The sequence below is a fragment of the Haliaeetus albicilla genome, chromosome 17 (assembly GCF_947461875.1).
Source record: "Haliaeetus albicilla chromosome 17, bHalAlb1.1, whole genome shotgun sequence".
In the NCBI taxonomy this organism is placed as follows: domain Eukaryota; kingdom Metazoa; phylum Chordata; class Aves; order Accipitriformes; family Accipitridae; genus Haliaeetus; species Haliaeetus albicilla.
Genome location: NC_091499.1, coordinates 6682922 through 6706572, shown reverse-complemented (window position 1 = coordinate 6706572; position 23651 = coordinate 6682922). Strand labels below are relative to the sequence as shown.

The 23651-nt window shown below is 39.5% G+C and overlaps 1 protein-coding gene across 7 annotated transcripts in view; it reads left to right on the top strand.

The window, feature by feature from the left end:
* Nucleotides 1-23651, top strand: part of COL12A1 (collagen type XII alpha 1 chain) — a 107164-nt gene that overhangs the window by 19935 nt on the left and 63578 nt on the right. For 5 of the 7 annotated variants that reach the window (XM_069804682.1, XM_069804685.1, XM_069804681.1 and 2 more), the window contains 6 exons: nucleotides 1340-1612; nucleotides 2540-2812; nucleotides 13910-14179; nucleotides 16086-16352; nucleotides 18692-18884; nucleotides 21615-21736. The exons of the other annotated variants lie outside the window; for them this stretch is intronic. In XM_069804682.1, the coding sequence (XP_069660783.1) occupies nucleotides 1340-1612; nucleotides 2540-2812; nucleotides 13910-14179; nucleotides 16086-16352; nucleotides 18692-18884; nucleotides 21615-21736 (1398 nt within the window). The remainder of the gene's footprint in view (nucleotides 1-1339; nucleotides 1613-2539; nucleotides 2813-13909; nucleotides 14180-16085; nucleotides 16353-18691; nucleotides 18885-21614; nucleotides 21737-23651) is intronic. 7 annotated transcript variants of the gene reach the window in all.

Here is a 23651-nt window from a genome sequence, read left to right as displayed (position 1 = left end):
CATGACTGTACCAGTCAGAATGTTTTAGCCACACATAACTTTCCCTTAGGAAAACAGACAAACTCTTGGCTGATATAATATGTAGCTTGTGAGCATAAGGGACAGGAGAAGGAATAGCTTTCATAAAAATAATCAGTGTTCCCATGTTGCAACTGATACTGCCTTACGTAATTGTCAGCATCTTGATCTGATGAAATCCCAACATGTCTGAGAAGGCAAAGTTCTTCTGCAATCATGTAAATGTCAGCAGCTCTCCGTGCAGATCTAGCTAACAATTTGGGCAGACAGCTTTCTTGGCAACTGACTTTGGTTGCAGGCTTTTAAAGAATTTGAAATTGTGTTTCTGATTAGTAGAAAACAAATTAGTTTCTTTAAAACTAGGGTTATTAATTGCTCCACCCTTAACAGGTTTGTAATTTAACGCTGAAGAACAAGGCTTTTGGCATATAATATTCCAGCTGAATTATACTTCAGATAGCAAACAACAAAACCCAAAACTTTATTTGCCTAAATGACAATGCTACATACTGCTAGGTGACTTGCAGTGCAGTACATCTTAATGTATGTTGGAAGTTTCAAGTTTTTCTTTGGCGTGCCCACTGAGTTTATATGAAATAACCTGAGCTGCTGTGTCTTTTGTCAAGGAGTAGGCTAGGTTAAATGATTCATCACCGTTTTCCCTTAATTTCTGGAATAATAAGCTATTTCTTGTCTTTGAGTTTGAGACTTAATTCAGAAGCCTTATTTAACTGTTATATGCAACTTATATTGCAATGAATGTATTTTTTGTTGTGAAAATCTAACTTGAAGAATAGAATTGTTTTGGTGTTTTTTTCCCTGTTGCATCTACCTTTGTTGTTTCTTTAAAATAGGAGAGCTGCCTATGTGTAGTCAGGTGTATCTGACAACTATCTGTAAATGGAGGTGGTGCAGAAGCCAATGGCCACAGCAAAGAAACAAATACGATTTGTTGTGTTAAGAAATTTCCCCACTATGCCCAAATGTCCCTTAACACAGTTCAGTTCTATTGTTACTGCTAAACACAGTCAGACTGTCTTAAGTTTCAGAAGCAGTTGTATAAACTGGGATTAATGTACTTTTGGGGACAACTTTGTTACACTGCTGGTTGTAACTCTGGCGATAAATTTTCAAAAATAACTCTGGCCATAAATTTTCAGAAATGACTAATGGTTTGTGTACCTTAAAACAATGGGAGGGCAATATAAGTTGTTGTTTTGGTAAACTGGATGAGCTAACAGAATGGTTGGAATGGTTTCACTTCAGATACTACTTAATTAAAAGCAAATATTTACAAATTATATGTATGTATTTTTTCTAGTTAAAGGTGCTCCTCGAAACTTAAGGATAACAGATGAAACTACAGATAGCTTTGTAGTTGGCTGGAGTGCAGCTCCAGGAAATGTCCTACGGTACAGGATTGTATACAGACCACTTACTGCAGGAGAAAGGAGACAAGTGACTGTCTCAGCAAATGAAAGATCAACTACTCTGCAGAACTTGATCCAAGATACAAGATATGAAGTGTCTGTTATTCCTGAGTATCAGTCTGGGCCTGGGAATTCGCTGAATGGATATGCAAAAACTGATGAAGGTACATGATCAGTGCTGTGAATGTAGTAAGCTTGAGAAGAATTCCCTGCATGCTGACATATTCATACTGAAAACAGAATAACCCATATTGTCCATATGTATTATCCCAGATGAACAAGGAATTATAAAATTACTCAAACCTTGTTGAAAGGTAATTTAAGACAATATAGTTTGTCAAAATTGTAATATTTCATTTTAAAATATAGTCTTTTGAACCTGCAACACCTAATATGGCAAGGTAACTTGCGTGAAGAATCTACTTGTATGTTTAATTAATTGTCCTCATGATTCTTCATATTGTCAATTCAGCAAATTCAGACCCTGTTTGCACTTTGTTCTGAATGGCTAGCAAGGAGTGAATGAAACATCTAATTTACTAAAGTTATCACTGTAGCCTTAACTTGTATGAAAATGTATGATCCTTTAACAGGTATCATGCCTTATTAAACAAAATCCAAAGAGACAGTATGAATGTCCTGAGCACTGGTGAAACTTCACTGAGATTTTAAATATTAGAAGCCAGAAAAACTATCATAAAAAAGAACTCTGTAGGAAACAATAATGTGTTAATTTCACATTTCGTTGGTGACCTTTGACTTGATTCTGCAGACAGCGACTTCAACACGGATATTGTTGTGTTGAAGTTGAGCATATATTCAGGTGCTAGTATGTATAAGTGTTCCAGGATTCAGCCTGTTTTAACAGAAAAAAATAGGAGGAAAAAGACTTTATTGGGCATTTTTGCCTAAGGAGGGTGGAGATGGAATTGTACATCCTGATTACAGTAAAGTTATACTGTAGCAGTGTTAGTGCAGGCTATTCAGAAATTATTTTTTCAGCATTAAGTCCTATGTTGTGGTAACCTAAAAAATAAACCAAGAAATGAAGCTTGCTTCAACTTGTTTTCAACATCTTTTGACATGTGCAGTCCGAGGAAATCCAAGAAATTTGAGAGTTTCTGATGCTACAACGTCAACAATGAAGCTGTCTTGGGGCGCTGCTCCTGGCAAAGTGCAGCAGTACTTTATAACATACACTCCAGTCGCAGGAGGTGAAACTAAGGAAGTGACTGTGAGAGGTGACACTACCTCTAAAGTGCTGAAAGGCTTAGACCAAGCCACTAGGTATGCATTGACTGTGTCTGCCTTGTATGCCTCTGGAGCAGGAGAGGCCCTTTCTGGAGAGGGAGAAACACTTGAAGGTAATTATTTATTGTTTCTGTACAGTCATTCACCATTTATATCATTTGATTGATATTTAAGGTGTCTTAAAGTGTACTGTCTTCCTGAGTTTTCTGTAGAAGTAAGTGAATGAAAAATAGGCATAAAGACATTCTCCTACTTTACAGGGATTTTTCCAAACCTACTTTCCATCAGAGAAAACAGTGGGATCAAATCGTTGGTTGTGGAGGGGATTCTGGGTTTCTTGAAGCGGGTATTGCCAGAAGCACCAACCAAAACTGACTGTACTTCCACACCAACCTCAGTGAAATATTTTGTCTTACAACTTGCAACTTCTGAGCAGTTTTAGTGACAGATTGTTCTTAATGTAACAGTATTAATTAATGGCATTAAAGTATGTAATCCATTTGAAAATTTGCAGGGTTTCTACTGTACTGAGACTGAAAGATGTTCAGGGACAATTTTTGCATTAGAGAAGCAACATCTAGTCTAGGCATAGGAATAATGAATCATATCCTGCTTTTAACTAATAGGAGTAAGGACCTGAGGCTGAGCATTAACAGAATACTGGCAAAAGCGTTAAGTTGGAGCCAAAGACTTTCTTATAAGGAAGGGAGGCTGCTCTTGCTTTGCCTTCAAGCGGAGAATTTCCCAGACTACTTCTCTTGAGCATTTTCTGTGTCATCTGTTAATTGTCAGAGGATAGGGAAAGCTGCCTCCTAGGCCATGAAAGGAAGTGTGACTGCGCTCTGTGCTGGCCAGGTATGTATTGCTAAAGTCTGGCACTGCAGCTGTGTAGGCACGGCACTTGAAAACATCTTACAGATTAATTATGTGGAATTAAAACTCCTCCATTGATGCTAACTGAGTTATAGTACGGATATATTTGGCTCTCAGTTTCTCCATCAGTTTAACTTTTTGTTTATGACATAGGTTAGGAAACAAACCAGAAAACCTATTTTAACAGGAAACTGTAAGAAAAAAAAAAAATCAGTTCCAATGAGTCACCAATGTACTAAACTAATCCCACTAAAAATTTAGGCATGTATTTGAACACTGCAGTTTGCAGCATGGACTCTAGGATCCTTCTGTGATTGGTGAAGGCAGATACTTCCAGAAGGTAGTCCATGTGAGATCTCATTTTTCCTTCAAAGGAACCTTTCTTTGTCCATTAACTATAGAAGGACCAACTGAGAGCTAGGCACCAACTCCCTGCCTACCCCACTATCTAGGTCTTGGACAACGATCCAATCCACCTGCTTACACTAAGACAGGGTGCAGCCATCAGAGAATCAGGCACGTTGCAATTCTCCCTGAAAGTTCCCTAACTCCCTTGCTTTCGCAAGCAAGCAATGCAAGATCCAAAATGCTCCTTTTGTAGGAGAAAAGAACCTGTCTCCTTCCCAGAACAGTGCTGAGATCCAGGTAAAGGAGAACAGGTAGCTGTATCCTGCCCACATCCTCCAGAAAAGCCAGAGGTGATCAGGACTTAATGAACTTGCCTCTTGGTGATGGTGCTGCTACTTCCTTTTGTATGGTATTCTGCTAGGTCTAACACTTTTTTGGAGGGAAGAGGGAGCGTGGAGATGTAGGCCTTACTCAGTCTGGGAGAGCTTGAATTTACATCCCCACATCCCAGCAGATTCATAAGGCTGTAGTGTATGCTGGGCAAGAGTCTCCTCTACTCTTTCTGTTGAACCTGAGCCACTGTACATCCAGGAATGCAAATTTCACTCTCGAACAAGAGCAGGCTGGGTCCCAAGTGGACAGAGGAGCCTGCCATTTGTGCTTTTTTCTCTGTGCTGTCAGTGGAGAGAGGAACGCCTCGGTTTTCCTTTGCAAATCTTGAGACGCCTCTGTCTGTCTGTTAAACAGACTGAACTGTCCACTTCCTTAGGGAGATGCCTCATATTTTAGTGAAGCATTGACTGAGTTAACTGCTTACATTTGGTGGAAAGGTTTTAATTGAGTATCTTTGTAGTAAACCCATGAGAGACCCTTTATTAACATGGAGCTCTGGAGAGATCAAGTGTGTTTCAAATTAAAAAATAAGCTTAGCTTTTTACCCTATCATAAAACTTGAGCAACAGAAAAGTCTTTTAAGGCATTGCCTAGAGCTTCAGTTAAAACGTATTCTAAATAGAGAGAGAAGTGAATGAAATACAGCAGAATTGAAAAGACAGAGTCATCAGAAAACCAGAATGCAGTCTCAGGGAGAGACTGTCTTGTCCTTTCAGTGCTTCCCCCTGTCCAGGAGGGCTCTGATTCTGATTTGGACTTTCTGCAGTGATAAATTGTCAATAAGAAAAACATTCTGAAAATTAGTTAAAGAGTCAAAGAATTTAAAAAGGATAGTTGACTATAGCTCAGGAATGGGTTCATATGCAACCAGATGGAGTTTAAAATGGATGTTTCACTTAAAAGGACACAGAAGCATTCCTGTAAGAGGTTTTACTCTAAGCAACTGAATTAAAACCTTATGTAAAAAATTCTGTGGCAGATATTGTCTTGGGACAAATACAAATAAGTGAGCATCCTGTCACTTAACTGAATTACTTTTTATTCCGCTCCTCAGCTGGAAGAAAACCAAATTAAAAATTACTTTTACCATTTTGACAGGTATAGCTTTGTGACTCAAATGCATATCCTTTGAAGATTCAACTGGATTTGAAAATCCTATCGGGGTGCACTCCAGAAAACATTACTGTTCACATTAAAGCTGTCTATTACATTTTTCATGGTTAGGTAAAATGTTAGTAAGAGCATATACAGATGTCAGTCATTACTGGGTGATCAAAGGTAAAGAATAGAATACAAATGTCTGTTTGCATGACAGCAGAGGACTAAATCGTGATGTTTCCTCACGGAACATCCACCGTGTATTTCAGTAACCAGCATATCTGCAGTTTCATGGGGTAATAAAAATACTTGAATTAGGCCAAAACTCTTTGGACATCGTTCATAGGTATTTTTAAAGACTCTCTGACTAATGGTATAAAAGGTTCTCAGAATATCTGTCACAGTACATATAAGACAATATTTCATTTTATGGTGTTGTCTTACCTCATTAAAGCACAAAAAGACAAAACCTTTGAGGAAAAACAGACAATTAAGAATAAAAAGGTTGCAATTTTGGAACTGAAAGTTAACATTCAAACTTCAAAGCTTAGTATAGAAGTTTACTTGAAAAAGAAGTCATGCTGCCTGTGAACTAAAATAAATATGGTTGGACTTGGCTGAAAAGTTACACAGGTCAGTGAAGTGAATACTTGACTAACTATTAGCTGAAATAACCTGTCTGACTGAGGCTGGGAATGGGACAGATCTTAATTCCTGGAGAAATAAACTTATCAACAGTAATGACAAAAAAGCTGTGAAAGGAAGCATAAAAAAGTGTTTAGTATTTCAGTTAGTTTTTCCGTGAGCCATAGTGTCTGAGAAACAAAATAGTGTGGTGTGTGTTTTTCATTGCCAACAGCACTGAAGTACTGAGCACTTAAGTATTTTCCTGTATCAGGAATCCCAGTGGGGCTTACTTGATGTCTTCACCATATGAATTCTCACCAAACCTATTCAGTCAGTGATGCCATAGTTGCTGGCCACTTCATTATCATATCAAGAGCTAGGCTTGAGATTGCCTTTCAAACTGGGACAGTTGTTAGTTTATGGTATTGATCTGCAGTCTAAGAGAAATCAGTTTGGGTATAGTGAACATTTCAACACTAATAGGAAAGTGAGAAAAGAGGAGCCGGATACAGTAGCTTCTCCAGCTATTGTATAGTCAAGTGGCAGGAAATGAAAAATCCAAGCTCTCAGATGTTTATGGAATTTTACTGAGTCACTAAATGGTCCCCTGTGACTAAGGGTGTAGACAAACATTCTTACTGCCTTCAGTAATGATTTATTTTGCTCTGCATGTAGTAGAACTCACATGGGCAGTTACTGTATCTCGGTTGCAAGAGTAGCCTTCAGCAGAGAGAGGAAAAACTGAAAATTTTTTAGACTGCTCTAGCAAGATTTGCAAGAACATGTCTGACCAGGTATTCACTGAAGGTCCTTCAGTTATGTATGTTATCTGCAACGTATCTTGGAGCAGTCACAAATTGCTCTTGGAAGTTTCTCCTCTCCCTCTGCTTTGCTCTACATGGCAATTTTTCCATGTTTTGAAGTGATTTGTTTGTTTCAGGTTACTTGGGAAAATCAATCCACACAAACCCAGCAATCATTCTGTGTACTTGGTATCATTTACCAGCTGGGTAATCTCTGCTTCTCCTTTTGCTTTTCTTTTTGCTAAGTATGTCCTTGCCCTTATTGTTTCTCCGCATAAAACAGAGAGGGCAAATATTCCCCCAAGTAACTGTAGATAATCTCTTCTATAAACTGTTTGCATAGCTATCTGGTCCAGTCCAAAGATAAACACATGCCAGAGGATCAGAATTTTATGAACTGTTCACAGACAACATGGTACAGAAAGTTTAGCAAATGAGTAACCAGATTGCTCATTTCTGAGGGTGTTGTTCCATACCATACAGGTAATCGTTATTCAGAGAGAATGGGTTTATTTCTTTTTTGTGTTTGTGAAGTGGGAAAAGGGAAACAATGTTTTTGCCCCTTTGTTGAAGCAGTGTGCTTTCCTTCTTCAGTAATCCAGATTTTAGGAAATTTATAGTGCTGTGATCTTTTATACAGCCTCTTTCAGTCACTGGCTGATTTTGTCTACTGTTATGAAGTACCATCCAGAGGTGAAAGTTCTGGAGCTTTATATTTCATACTGCATTAAACATAACTGCACGTGCAAAATATGTGCTGTAGAAAACCCTCCAGTTTTATCCTCTTGCTTTCAAAAGTGCATGGTGATCCATCACTAGGCAGCTTTGGTTGGAACCCTTCTATAAAGGTGCCATGGAAAAATTTTCCTCAGACATATTTTGTTGGCTGTGATTCCCCTCAGCTCACACAAAGTTGTTGAAACTGCTAAGGTAAATTAAATCAGTGCAGGCTGCCATTTGCCGTGTGGTGGAACAAGGCTTGTGACAACTGGGGGAACTAAACAAATTAGCACTGATGGTTGTATTTGATGATATATAATACAGATTGAAGAACAAGCAAGAAACACCCACAGGAATGCCTTAGGGAAAAGACTCCCTCTTGTCGCTGAACACCCCAAACAAACCATTTGGCTTTCAATTTTTTTGGGGATCATATGATCTTACCCAAGTCATCATACACCAGAAATAAAATACAATGATAAACATGGTGAGGGCTGTGAGTATAAATGCAACAGACAGTGAGCAGTTTGCGAGAGCTACTGTTTTTCTAATCTGCTTTTTAATAAGAGAGGTGGTTGTAAGTCTGGCAAGAATTTGGTTTTCTGCCCAAAGGCATGCTGTCAGATGAAAAGAACATACTGTACATTAGCTGCTAAATAGATTCACTTTCATAATTTGCAGTTGTTTTAAAAAGAAACAAATTCATTGCTAGATTAAGCAATCTACACAGAAATGTTTAATCCTAATGAATGTCTGAAAAGTTTGAAAGCTGCAGATCTATTTTATGAGTGTCCTTTTGCTGGCAGTTATATATTTTTCAGAACAGCTTTAAGAATATTTTGGTTACTGACTGCAAGCAGGGGAGTCATTACACTTTAAAATATGGATCTCAGAAATTTAGGAAAAAAGGCTTTTTTTTTTTTTTCAGAAAAAGATTCAGTGGTCAGATTCTCATCTTGCTTGCACTGAGACATTTCAAACTATTTATCAGTAAAGTTCTTAGGCTAGAAACACTATTGGTGTAAATGGACATAGTTCTTTTGAAATAAATGAGACTGCTAGTCTACAGTAGCAGAGATGTCAACCCATTTTATTTATTATCTTTGTACATTATAGAATAAACAACAAGAGGTGTAGTGTATTATATGCGGAAGATAAATCTGAGAGAGAGTTATGTCATAGTCTCTTCCCCTTTAGAAAGAGAATCTTTATGTTTCAGTAATATAGGGTCCAATCCTGCCATCCTGTTTGACAGGGAGCTATTTGTGCTGTGAGAATTGGACTGTACTGAAGCAATATATTAAAAAAGGTTGTCATGACTGAGTCACTTTTCAGTTTTGTTTTCTGTTGTATACATTTCTTAGAGCTTAGGTTTGGGGATTTTGGGGGGGTGTCTTTTTTTGGTCAGAAAATGGATAGTAGTTCTTTGGTAAATAAATGATTCCTTTTTGCTGTTTCTATAGTAACGTAAGATTGCTTTAGAAATGAATGACCTCCTACAGGCAGAATAGCACAAATTCAAGTGACATTTTCTTACAATGAGGGTTTTAGCATATCACAGGGACTTTACGTAATGTTCAGACTGCATAGTGCTGCTTCCGTCCTGAGAGAAACAAGGACTCAGTGTCCTCAGGAGATTTAATGCTGTTTCATGCATTTTTAAAATTATACATTCCAAGATTGTTGAGTCTGACATTTGAAATTGACTTCTGATAATCTGTGGAAAATTATTTTAGTTTTATATAGGAAATGAAATATATATCAGAAAAAAACCACAGGGGAAGGTTGAATTAATAATAAAAAGATATTTCTAGACAGTTGAGAGTAGTGTTAACTGATTAACTGTTGAAAAAGACAGACAAAATATTAAAGGGACTGAGTATGAATTCCTGTTGGCTTTATCCTAGAGCAGGGACTTAGGGTGGTCTGGCCAAAGTCTCTCTGTTTTGGGTCAGAACTCTCCTGGTTTGCATCTTCTCACCTTTCTGCATTCCCAGTAGCAGAAGAGCCAGAAACCTGCTCTAACAGGGTCAAGTGAGCATTCTCTTTGCGTGGCAGGTCCTTGATTCTCCCCTGCACCATGTCCACATCCCCTCACTATGTGCCTGAGGGCTGGTACTCCAGGAATAACCAACTACTTTGTGGCTCGGAGGGAAGGGTATCAGCCGACCGAAGTGACTGCCTCCTCCAATGCTGAGGAGAGTTTGACCAGTAAAGTAAAACCTTAAAGTGATTCTGCTACCATCACGCCTGATGCATGCACTCGGACCCTTGGCTGCGGCGACCTAGCTTGCTGACTTAATGGGATACTCCTGACGTATCTCATTGTAAACAAGGCAGGACTCAGGCCATAAAATTTTGGTTATATGCCTCTGCAAGAGAAGGTTTATTTATTTAGTTGATTATGACCTTTTAGGATACTGGGTTACGTCAATCCTATGTTTAACTTAAATGAAACATGGCTGTGCATGACATTTACCACTGCAGGTTGATTTTGAAAGCTGGTTTTAAGAGCACATACAGAAAATTCTTTAAACTTTGGGCCCAAACTGCATGTACAACTCCCACTGAAATCAGCTGGAGTTGTGTAAATGTTTCTGAAGGGAAAGGCCATCTGAATAAGGCCATTTGACTTTTATGAATGTCAACATTTTAATTTTAGCTGATTCACAGTCTTGTGTTCAATAACAACAGTGATTGCTGGAGAGCTATGGGAAGTGAGCCAAGTGGACACAAGGAAACTGCTTTAATATTATATTGTGTCTCTGGCATACTATAGTGGAAAAACTTAATATGGAAACTGGACATTGCAGAAGTCCAGAAGTAGGTGTAAAAGCACCTGACTGAAAGTTACCAAGTTAATTTTTTTGTGTGTCTGCACTGAGTGATGGTAGAGATGTACAACGGACTGCAGGCAGACCAGCTCTGAGCTAAAGACTGCTGAAGAGAATCCGATAGCCTGAAACTGGTGACTGGCTTGCTCGCCCAGAGGTTTGACCTGTCTGTGCAAGCACTTTGTTTTACTGCGTACGTACTCACCATGGCTTACAGCTGTGCTTACACCAGCCCGTTTGGTGCTCCAGAGCATCATAAGACCCAATATCTGTTAGGGGATAATTTTCGAAAACCAACTGCTTCCTCACTTGCTCATGACTTGGGGCCTGTATGAAGTGATGAGCATACTTTAGCTTCCATTTCAAGTCAGGAAAAAGCAGGATTCTTTTGACAGCCACTTGTGAACCAGCGAGCCAGCACTTTTCTTTCTTGCAGTGTACAATGTCTTTCCTTGCTCCTTATCCATCCAATTTAAACAAGCAGGCAAGAAGCAGGTGTACAACAAATGTTTCTGAACGTGTGGACCAAAGAACAGAATGACTGCTTAGGTGTTACAGTTGTAGATATTTTTCTGGTTTTTTGTGAAACGTAAGCAAGGTAACTAGGTATTTTGTTTTAATCCAAGGGAAAAATATCTCATAGGTCTAATTGTGTGTTTGCTAGTGACTACATTATACCAGTGTTATTATGCAGCATAAATATGTTTCTTGACTCTGAGTGTAGCAGCTTAGATAATATTGGGTGGAATCCCAATAATAATTTAAGACTTACAGTTGGACTGCAGCTGTGTCCCCTAATACAAAAACACTTGTGGGAGATCCAGTGAAGCAGAGAAAAGCCGTCAGTGAACTTCCACCTTACACATGAGGTGCAAATCAAGTTAGTGTGTTATGTTAAAGAAATGTTCTCGTTGCAGTGTAACATATAAAAAGTCTAATTTCCCTTAGTAGGTAAGTTGTCTTGTCAGCAGTTTCCAACTATTTGAAGTAAAAATTTTCCATTTAGTTCTAGTGGTTTGGTAGGAATCCCAGTCACTTTTCCCTCTCTTACCTTGCCTTATAAAAAAGACATTTAGTTCCAAAGAACATTTCTTTCAGAACCATTACAGTCCATTCCAAACAAGTATTTTCCTCTGTTATTTAATGACCTCAGTAATGACTTAATCAATAACGGGTTTAAATATGCAGTTATTTTTGCAGTGTTTCCAACGTATATCATTAGCTGTAGTGTCCAAGAGTAGACTTGCAAAAAATTGTGCTGTGGTAGCAGATACTTTAATACTGAAATCATGTTGTGGCAGAGCCATGTTTTAAAGTAGCCAAAATAAAGTGACTTGTATATTTATATTACATTAAAATATGGAAAGAAAGGTTTTTATTGTGAGACATCTGTGCATTCTATCAAGTTAGGTTTTCCATATTTTTTCCATTTGGATTGCTTTAATATTTTTTTTTATTGTATGAAAAAGCCAAGATTTGGGAGCAGAAGCTTAAGAGCAGACAGAAAAATTGGTGTAATTTACTTTTGAAGGCAAATCTTTTTTTCAGGCTTCCAGGAAAATTGGTGTTTGGAGTTTAGATTCTGCCCTGGCTTGCATTTAATGCAGTCACTGAATTCGGTGAGACTTCATGAAGCATGAGCTGAATCAGGCCTTTTCACTATAACTTTTTCACTATATGCAACTGCTATTGTTGTGAAATGATAAACAAGTGAACTTTACCAAAACCTCTGTATCTCAATGTTTTTTTGAAGAGAAGATGCCACCAATTGTAATGATTTATATTGTGAGGCTAAAAATTGGTTTGAAGAGTAAAATTGTAAGAACTGATGCAGAGTTAGGATGGAAAAAGAATTGTCTCCACAGAAACATTATGGGATGTCCCAAGACTGAATTAAAATCAGAAAAAACTCACAACACAAAGGAATTCTATTACATGATCCATTAGCTATATCTGAGAGTCTGCTTCATGGTTGGAGTGGTACCCTCTGATTCTGTAGTCTGTGTAGCTGATGAATCTTTATTATACTGTAAGCATTGTTTTCAGATAGGCTGATATTAATTTCCATTCGTCATTAAGCCAAGTGGGATTCATTGGCTCAGTTTTAATGAAGTTGTGCTGGCAATGAGATATTTCCAAAACGAAGCTTTCTCCAGGTAGTCCTGTTTGCTCCAGTGGGATTATGTTTGGAAATGTTGCAGATTTGCAGTGGAAGTGAAAGACAAATGAGTATGAAAAGTGAAAACACGGTATATGGCTTTGAGCAACTTGTTGCTCAGTCTTGGACTGAAACTGCTTCAGGCTTCTGAAAACGGTGAGGTCTGTTCTTGCAGTGAGCCTAAGCAGTGGAAATTGGATAGGTACTGAATTTCTCTGTGTTCAAAGAATTTTGAGTCTGGTCCTGTGGCTGCTGTGGTATAATATAGGGATATATTTTTATCAGTGCAAGTAAAACTTAACTGTGATGTGATGAGGCCACCTCAAGCATTTAAGTCCTCTTGCTAAGCAGTCTCTTAGGAATGTCTTGTACAGTGAGAAAGGCCACAGAGAATACACACCAAAGAACTGAGCGCTTCTGTGTGTATGTGGATCTGGTTTCGTAGATCCCTTTTGCAGATTTTGCTACAGTGAGGCCATTGCATTAAACCCACCAGTCAGCGCCCCTTTCCTGCCATCAAGAGGCAGCCACTGCAATAGGAAAATTGAACATATGTTATAAACGTATGTTAAATGTTAAACAGAGGCACTCCGTTCACTGCACCGCTTTAGACCAATGAACTCCATTTTTAAGCAGTGGAATTACTCTGGTGTGTTAGGTGAGGCTCATGCATCCAGCTGACAACTGGATTTCACAGACTAATGAGCTGTTTCCTTTGTTCCAAGCTGGCTGGAACAAGCTACAGGGAGGAAAGAGGTACAAGTCTTATGAGTGGAAAGGTGGAGACTGTTTTCTACTGTAACTGCGGCATAAAATAAACACACTGCAAATTAATTGTAAACATAAAAAGAAATAGCTGTTAAATCTGGTAAGCGGTAGTCTGGAAGATAAGAATAGTACTATTAAATAAGAGAACGTTGTTAGAGAAAGGACTGTTTGACTTGCATAAAAGTCTCCTTTATCTACCCCCCAAGAAAAAAGTTACACACATGAGGATGAAGATGAATGATTGAAATAAAATTATTTACTTGAGAGTTAAAACCTACCTAAATGAGCTACAGCACGTTTAAACACTGGCTTCATTCCAAGTCTTTGATTAATGCCATTTTTATTTTGCATATTCTAAAGCATAACTGCTAAGTATCTTGCATGGTAAGGGATAGGATCATTCATAGTCTAAAGTTAGCTTTAAGCATTTTGATGAAAAATCAATGACTTTTCTCTTGAAACTAGAAATGTACATTATTGAAACTAATATTGATGGGAAAAGTTTGATTTTGCTCTTATGATAATTTGTACTTTGCTAACTTTTGCTATTTGTATTTTAGAGACAATTTGCTGTTTTCTTTCTTGCAGAACGTGGTTCACCACGTAATTTGATTACCACAGACATAACTGACACTACAGTTGGGTTATCATGGACACCAGCTCCAGGGGCAGTTAATGATTACAGGATAGTATGGAAATCACTTTATGATGATACGATGGGAGAGAAGAGAGTCCCTGGAAACAGAGTGGATGCTGTGCTAGAAGGCTTGGAGCCAGAGACTAAATACAGGATTTCAGTATCCGCAATCTACAACAGTGGAGAAGGAGACCCAGTAGAAGGAGAGGCTTTTACTGATGGTGAGTGTAGTACAAGGTTACCACCATTTGTAACATTCTGTGCTTGGTGAAATTATCGTACTTTAAAGAAAATGGACTTTATTTTTCTTCACCTTTTTTTCCCTCAAATGTCCCCCCAAACCAAAATGCCACCTCAGATCAGTCAATTTTGGATTTTTGTTTGACCATTAAAAAAAGGGAAAATCTCTTCTATGTCATGTAGGTTTGGATTCAGCAAGAATTACTTCCAACTTAAGATGTATTTTGTCTGCAAATTACCCTGAATCTGGCCTTTCATAGGTTTGGTGTGACTGCTAGAAATCAGGTGGAAGAAATGTTATGGGTAGAGTAAGGACGAACCATGGGATAAATTCCCAGAGAATCAATGAATTTGCTTTCCAGGCTATTGCCCTTTTCAGTCTTCACATTCTTCAAACTGAGGCTCACTGGATGATTTTGATGTTTGTTATTTACCTTTCCTAAGGCTCTTTTTTATTCTTATTTGCTAAACGTTATGTAGTATTAGTCAAAGCAGGCTCAAGCCTCTCCTGCAGTGTAGGCAAAGTAAAAAACACTGAGAGGCCAGGGATAGCTTGTTGCTTTATAGCAAGAACTGGCAAGTAGACAAGCCAGAATGAATGAAGGGATGCCCTGGATCAGCCTTGATGTTTCTGTTGTTTGCTTAAAGGGGCCATGTGAAGTCGAAGCCTGAGGGAGTGCTCTGGGGAAGCATCATGTGTGTTTACATGTTTTTGTACTCTTCCCTAAGCATCTGTTTTGACTACTGTTGGAGACAGGCTGCTGAACTACGTTAACCTTTGGCCTTGACCCAGTATAGTTGCCCTTAAGGTCTCGCAAGAGTAGTGATTGCTGCCACTGGTAAGACCGGACTCCCCAGAGTCAAAGCAGACCGCTGTCCCACATCTTCCTCTTTTCAAGAACAGCAGCATTAGCTGTCCTGCATCTTCCAGGCTAAGGAGGCAGCTTAGCCATGCATCATTTGTTGCTTCTCTCAGTGTGCTGCCTGAGGGAACTTGCTGTCAGGCCCATCAATAGACCCAGAACTGAGACCAACTAACATTGCATCTTTCTGTTACAAACACAATTAAAAATTGTGAGTCCCTAGGACTGGGAGAGGATGCTGTAGCCTGCAAAGTCTACCTTACCGTGTGATGAAATACTGACCGATTCTGGCATGCCAAGGAGCTTCTGTTTTGCCAAAACCTAGATGGCTTATTCCGGCTGACAGCCAGCATTGCATACCTTTCAGTTCACTTCAGATCATTTGTAACATTTGTACAGTCTGGAAAATATGTCTTAGAAGCCGAATGCTCCAATTTGTAGAGAAAATGCTTTATTAGTCCGTGTGCTTATTTCAGCACATATACTATCCTGCAAATAGCGGTGAGTGATTTTCCAAGCATTTGGAAAGTCACTTACCACTATTTGCAGGTTAGTTTGTATGGAGCCCAACACCCAGCAGTTTAGGTATTTAGCAGTGTCTTATCAAATCTGTAAACTCGAAACTTAGAAAATCTTAACTCTATAGGACGTTGTGTTCATAAAAAGCCAATGGCTTTATGATTTATCCCTTTCATGTGGGAGTGCTGAATCCATTATTTAGCAGATTACTGAAAAGTGTGACTAAATAAAACCCCCAATTATGTTGTGTCATCATGTAATTTATACTTCTCTCTTTCCTTCTCTGTAGTGGAAAGCACACTTATGCTTGTTTAGTCCATTACAATTAAAAAATAAATTAACAATGGCTTGTGAGATTCCACTGTGTATTCCCCACAATCAAATACTGTAATTTTAAAGGCAGCAATTTTTTATTTAATACAGCAGAATGAATTTTGTAGGCATGCATTTGAATATATCGTTATGTGACAAAGTAAACATTTATCCATATTTTTACACTGAAAAGTGTCACCAAATGCCAGGACTGTGACAGTAGACAACGAGACAGAAAATACAATGAGAGTTACATGGCAGCCTTCACCTGGAAAAGTCTTGTCTTATCGTGTGTACTACCGACCACGCAGTGGAGGAAGACAGATGTTTGGAAGAGTAAATGCTCCTACTACAAGCATAGTGTTAAAGCGACTTAAGCCGCGAACTACGTATGACCTCAGTGTTGTTCCAATTTATGATTTTGGACAAGGAAAATCAAGAAAAGCAGAAGGAACAACAGGTATGTATGACAAGCTTGTACAGGATTTGATAATTAAAGCTTTGTGCTTAAAATTAATAAGCATGATATGTAGAAAAGTATGGTGGAGTCTGCTAAGATCATGAATTAACAGGCAAATTGAAGAAAATACTAGAGGTGAAGAAGAGAGTTTGATTTGTTGGAAACTTCACTATGGCATAGCCTGAGCACAGCTTTTTGCTGTTGGCATTGAGGGTATAAATGTGGTGTAAAATCTAGTTGAAAATACTGGACTTGTTTTGAAACACTGTCATCAGAAGTCAAAACAAAGTGTTTTGTGAGGAAGACAGTATATCAACAGACTGCTTAAATGTTGTCAGTTGTTTCATAATTTGCCTTTTGGTCGTGGGTATTGATTAAATAGCTACTCAGCATCCTGTTACTCAGATTTGTCTTCTTTGGTCACCGTATTTTCTGTGGAAAACCTGAGGTAATAAAAAGGGCGAGTAGATGCTTTTGAAGAGTTATCAGGGGAAGCCTGACCTCAGAGACCATGGTCTTTTTGACCAGCTGTCTTCTCTCTCAGAAGCTGAAACTCTAAAATGTTTATTAAGTCCTGGTGAGGGGATTTTTGTGGTATGAGCAAAACTGATTTTGTACTCTGCTTTTAGTATGTATCTGATGCTGGTCTTTCGTTTTGTGAGGAAGTGTTCTCTTGATATCTTGATCAAATCAACCAGATTTAGAGTCAGTTTTCTGCTTCTATAGACAGAGAGCCATTACCAAAAGAGAGTTTTTTTGAGGATGTTTCTGCCCATGTGAGACTAGTGCCATTCACTGAGGTACACTGTAAATACTTCATGCCATTCTCTGTTCTCTGAACATATGTCATATCGAATGATGACAGGAAGTAAGAAACAAGTCTCCTAACAACGGAGATATCAGCACTTCAGTTACTGCAGGAAGATTTCTTTTTAAATTAAAATGTGGTTGATGTAGAGGAGTCATGAAAACTTGATCAGCTCTTGACCAACACCTATTTTTTCAGTCTTGAAAACCATACTGAGATAAATCTCAGATCATCCAGCTGCTTTTGTTTTTTGACCTGTTCATCTTGATACAGAAATGCTTCTGTGCTTTCAGTGTAAATAGTTGTGGTGGTAATCACTCTTTGGAAGCAAGTGGAGCCCAAGTGATCTTGTTAGTTGAAGCTGTCATGATAATTCAGGGAGGAGTGTCATGGGAGATGAGACAGAGAGGCTGTATTTTTCCTTGTGAGTGGAAGTGTATCTACTGTTTCTCAGCAGAATTCACAATCTGAGGACATTTATGATCTTTCAGCTATAGTCAGACAATAGCATAGGCACAGGGATAAGACAAACTCTTACTTTTTCCCTCCACCTTTTCACTCCAAAGCTATGGTGACTTTCTGTTTACCCTAATTCCCATTTTTGCAACTTTGAGATTACATTGCTGCAGTATATTCTGCGACTGCACTTCAGATACATACAAAAGCAAAAGTGAGGTAGAAGCTAGCAGCAGGCTTGTTAACCACTCTGTCTGTGAGTACTGACCTGCACTGAGTAGCCGTTAGTCTTCAGAGGAACTTGCTCTTGACCTAAAAACCTCAAGCTGTTTGGCTGGCACTCCTCTGAATAAGTATTTTTTGACACACTGCCATACCTGTGGTTGGTGAAGTTGCTAGAACTGCCAGGCCCTGAGCCTGTAAAGGGAGAGGAGTGTTGGCAGGACCTTTTCTATGAAAGGGTCCTTGCTTCCACTGTCTCCATACTCTGACCTCTGGGACATAGAGCTCTAAGGAGGAAGCAGCTTGAGAAGTGATATTGGTGACTGAGTACTGGCTGGGTGTGACTTTTGCCTGCAGTAAATTCTGATTTTTCCAGTGTTGGTTTGAGAGGAAGCTGCTTCCATTTCTCTCTTTTGGTCTATATGGCTCACTTACTTGTTGCCATTTAAATGAGAGAGGGCTAGTCTAAGCTGGTCATCTAGTCTTTCCCCATAATTAATAGAGAGAATGACTGACTGTGGTTAGTGCACCTATTGCCAGCTTTTATTGTAAGATCAGGTGGATGTTTAAGATAGGTGAGATGAATTGCTATCTATCCCTCAGTCCGTTGACTGTAGAGACAGCCTTGATAACAAACCTGCCCCACATACCTATTGGTTAGACAGCTAAAATTAAGTGAAATGAATCTCACCTTTCAGCTCTTGATACTTGTCTTTATGTCAAAGGAAAGGCACAAATAGTTTAGGACTGCCACTAATACTGGATTTGCATATGGATTTTTACATAAAAGCATACTTGTTGATTTTTTTCGATAAGCAGACCTGATTTAAACCCTTTTATTCCACCCTTGCAGCCTCTCCCTTTAAGCCGCCTCGAAATCTGAGAACTTCTGATTCAACTATGTCAAGTTTCCGAGTAACCTGGGAGCCAGCCCCAGGGCGAGTAAAGGGGTACAAAGTAACTTTCCACCCTACTGAAGATGACGGGAGTCTTGGAGAATTAATAGTGGGACCATACGACAGCACAGTGGTATTGGAGGAGCTTAGGTATGGATAATAATTCATGTCTCTCTTCCCCCCCCTACCCCCCAATAGCTTTAGCTTAGGGTTTTGTTTAATCATGATCTGGGGTTCAAAAGTCTAGCAAAATCTACTGTAAGTAAGAAAGTAATTTGTCAATAAGCTATGAGGATCTTGTTATGCCATCTGTGAAAGGCACCTGGCAGTGCTCTTTCTGAGATTATTCAGTCACATCACTTGGGGTGTTCTCACAGGAACTGAAGGAGGCAAAGATGTGGGCAGAAGCTGTGTTCTGTATTTGGCATATGAGAAAACTAATGGGATAACGGAGAAAGTTGGGATTTCTAAAGTTTCCTCCTAAAACTTCCTTACCTCATGTTAGTTAAAAAAAGCTTAGCTTAGTTCTTGATTAATTTTCTCAGAGGCCTGGACTTGTAAGTTAGGATCAGACCATGTCAAAATCTGTTATGCAAATATACTAAATAAATTAAAAATAGGAACATTAAAAGTCATAGAATCATGGAACGGTTTGGGTTGGAAGGGACCTTAAAGATCATCTAGTTCTAACCCCTCTGCCATGGGCAGGGACACCTTCCACTAGACCAGGTTGCTCAAAGCCCCATCCAACCTGGCCTTGGGCACTGCCAGGGATGGGGCATCCGCAGCTTCTCTGGGCAACCTGTTCCAGTGTCTCACCACCCTCACAGTAAAGAATTTCTTCCTAATATCTAATCTGAATCTATCCTCTTTCAGTTTAAAAGCATTACCCCTTGTCCTATCACTACACTCCCTGTTAAAGAGTCCCTTCCCAGCTTTCTTGTAGGCCCCCTTTAGGTACCGGAGAACTGCTATAAGGTCTCCTCAGAGCCTTCTCTTCTCCAGGCTGGACAAGCCCAACTCTCTCAGCCTGTCTTCACAGGAGAGGTGCTCCAGCCCTCTGATCATGCCTGTGGCCCTCCTCTGGACTCACTCCGACAGCTCCATGTCCTTCTTATGTGGGGGGCCCCAGAGCTGAATGCAGTACTCCAGGTGGGATCTCATGAGAGTGGAGTGGAGGGGGAGAATCACCTCCCTCCACCTGCCCATCATGCTTCTTTTGATGCAGCCCAGGTTATGGCTGGCTTTCTGGGCTGCAAACACACATTGCCGGCTCATGTTGAGCTTCTTGTCAACCAACACCCCCAAGTCCTTCTCCACAGGGCTGGTCTCAATCCACTTATCACCCAGCCTGTATTTGTGCTTGGGATTGCCCCAACCCATGTGCAGGACCTTGCACTTGGCCTTGTTGAACTTCATGAGGTTTGCACAGGCCCACCTCTCAAGCCTGTCAAGGTCCCTTTAGATGGCATCCCTTCCCTCCAGCATGTTGACCCCACCACACAGCTTGGTGTTGTCGGCAAACTTGCTGAGGGTGCACTCAATCTAACTGTCCATGTTGCTGACAAAGATGTTAAACAGCACTGGTCCCAATACTGACTCCTGAAGAATGCCACTCATTACTGCTCTCCACTTGGACATCCAGCCGTTGACCGCAACTATTTGGGTGCGGCCATCCAGCCAATTCCTTAACCACTGAGTGGTCTGTCTGTCAAATCCATGTCTCTCCAATTTAGAGACAAGGATGTCATGCAGGACAGTGTCAAGTGCTTTGCACAAGCCCAGGTAGATGACATCCATTGCTCTTCCCTTATCCACCAACGCTGTAACCCCATTGTAGAAGGCCACCAAATTTGTCAGGCATGATTTGCCCTTAGTGAAGCCATGTTGGCTGTCACCAATCACCTCCTTATTTTCCATGTGCCCTAGCATTGTTTCCAGGAGGATCTGCTCCATGATCTTGCCAGGCACAGAGGTGAGACACACTGACCTGCAGTTCCCTGGGTCTTCCTTTTTTCCCTTTTTGAAAATGGGGGTTATGTTTCCCCTTTTCTAGTCAGTGGGAACTTCCCCGGACTGCCACGAATTCTTAAATGTGATGGATAGTGGCTTAGCCACTTCATCCACCAGTTCCCTCAGGACCCGCAGATGCATCTCCTCAGATCCCATGGACTTGTGCACCTTCAGGTTCCTTAGATGGTGTCGAACCTGATCTTCTCCTTCTCCTACTCTCTGCCTTTGCCTTGTGTGACTTGGGTGGTGTGGCTGGAGCACTTGCCAGGGAAGACTGAGGCAAAAAAGTAATTGATTACCTCAGCCTTCTCCATGTCCCAGGTAACCAGGTCTCCTGTTTCCTTCCAGAGAGGACCCACATTTTCCCTAGTCTTTCTTTTATCACCAATGTACCTACAGAAGCTTTTCTTGTTGCCCTTGACATCCCTGGACAAGTTTAATTCTATCAGGGCTTTAGCTTTCCTAACCTGATCCCTGGCTGCTTGGACAATTTCTCTGTATTCTTCCCAGGCTACCTGTCCTTGTTTCCACCCTCTGTAGGCTTCCTTTCCGTGTTTGAGTTTGTCCAGGAGCTCCTTGTTCATCCACACAGGCGCCCTGGTGCTTTTGCCTGACTTCCTCTTTGTTGGGATGCATCGCTCCTGAGCTTTAAGTCTTAAATTACTTGAATGAAGAAGGCTATAAGTTTAAGTACAGAATCTAGAATCAGCTTTTAATTGTTGAAACTTCACTGTCTTGTGGAAGAGCTAGTCTTCGGGCTTCATGTTTAACCAGCTGCTTTTTTCCTGTGAGAATTTTGTAAGTGAAGTGTCAGCATTTTGCTAGCCAAATGACTTTAGTTACAGTACATTTGTTTAACTATTGCAGGGCAGGAACTACCTATAAGGTAAATGTTTTTGGAATGTTTGAAGGAGGAGAGAGCAGCCCCTTGGTTGGACAAGAGATGACCACCCTTTCAGATACTACTTCGGAGCCATTTTTATCTAGAGGTAAACCTGATTGAATTGAAGAAAAGGCAGTCTTGGCTTTTGGATAAGAAAAGACCAAAAGTTTACCAGTGTTTCCTTATCGTTTTTCTAATGCACATAAATATTTATTTACAGGATTAAGTATACTCCCTACCCTAATGACATAACCTCTGGTCTGGAATGACCACTAAGTATGCCCCAGTTCATGATTCTAGTCCTCTGCACCCTTTAGATGATCTTACAAAGATGATAACTCAGGCAACCCATGTTTTGCTGATTACTCAAAGCCATCTGCATTGCGTTTTCAAGCCATCCACATCTGTGTTAAATCACATAAGGTCAAATTCTTGAACAGAGATCAGAGCTCATCTACAAGGGTGTCCACAGGAATAGAACAAGGAATTTTAAGCAGATATTTAGCCCTTTGCTTGTCCTTATATGGTGACTTTTCCTTTTAAGACTAAGATGATATAATGAACAAAGATCTGATAGTTAGAAATGTCCCAGTGTTATTGTGTATTATTTCAATTTATATTCAACATAACCATTATTTAGTCATTTTTTTTACCATAGAAGGAGGAGATTTAGTTCAGAAATGCAATTGCTAAGTGCTCTCCAGTATCAGTTTGGGAGTTTCACCCTGTGTAGCTAAACCTTCCAGTCAGAGTTTCTATGAATGTTATGATAGCAGCTCCCTTGGTGCGGTTAATTTGCCTCTGCATGCTAATAGCTGTGTTCACCATACTCTCAATTAATGGATGAAGAGAGTTTCAGGGGTCAGTCCTGCTTCACAGAGAGCACAAAGAAGTAGGTCTTTGCTTCATAATAGCCAAGGATACACGTAGAAGTAAAGACTTTCCTCTTCTGCCATTTCAAGGCTTGCTCAGAGAGAATTTGATAAGGAGAAAGAACCTAACTGCAAAGGCCTTTCAGAGTTAAATAAAGAAAAAAAAGTTTCTGACAGTTGACTCTATATTCTTTTCACTTAACCTCTTTGATGCCTTGTTTTCACACTGGGCTGTGTAAAAAATACTCACCTTGTGTAACTTTATTGACAACATTTTTAGAAACTTGTTAATTGCTGTCCCACTCTGTCTAATACAAGAGAAAAACTACATAACATGCCATCAATGACATTAGACTAAAGCTGTAATAAGTCTGGCAGAAAAATAATTGCACCAAGATTGGTTTGTTATTTTTTATTATGACAGCTGTCATTTCTGTCTTCAGTGTTATATTCTTTAAGCTAATTAGTTTTACTAATGCATGGATTTGAGTCATGGTTAATGTGAAAAAACGAATTTTGTATCTGGGACTGTAAATGTAATAGTACATTATTTATTAATAGGGGGAAAAAAAATCACCCTAGGTCTGGTGCCTTTGCTAGAATTTTCCATGTGGGGAACTATGGTAGTTGGAAGAAAAATAAAAGTCAAAATAGTTTAACTTTTATATTGTACATGAAGCTAACTTCCATATTAAAGTTATGCATGCAATTTTTTGAACTAACATGGTTTTATTTAAACCCTACTCCCAACTGATTTTATTGTCCTGACTAAAGACTAGATCTATATTTTCTATGCAGAAGAGGATCATGCTTTTAACCCCCAGGTACATGGAATAGTTATATTCATGAGTCTACAGTGTTGGATCAATTATGTGGAACATATATGAAATCACAATATCTTTCAACTGTGATGAGTGTGGCTGATTTTTCTCAATGGGATTTCTTCCATATAAAGACCAGAAGCTCTGATGGCAGGAAGCCAGAAAATTTGCAGCTGGTAACACAATCTACAGGAAAAGAGAGAGAGCAAGGATTTTTTTTTTTTTTTTTCAAATGGCTGTGGATAAAATCATTGTGTCTTTCCGTTTTGTATAAATATTTTGTGATTTTCCTTGTGATGAAAAAAATGAGATACGTGTTTTATTCTGT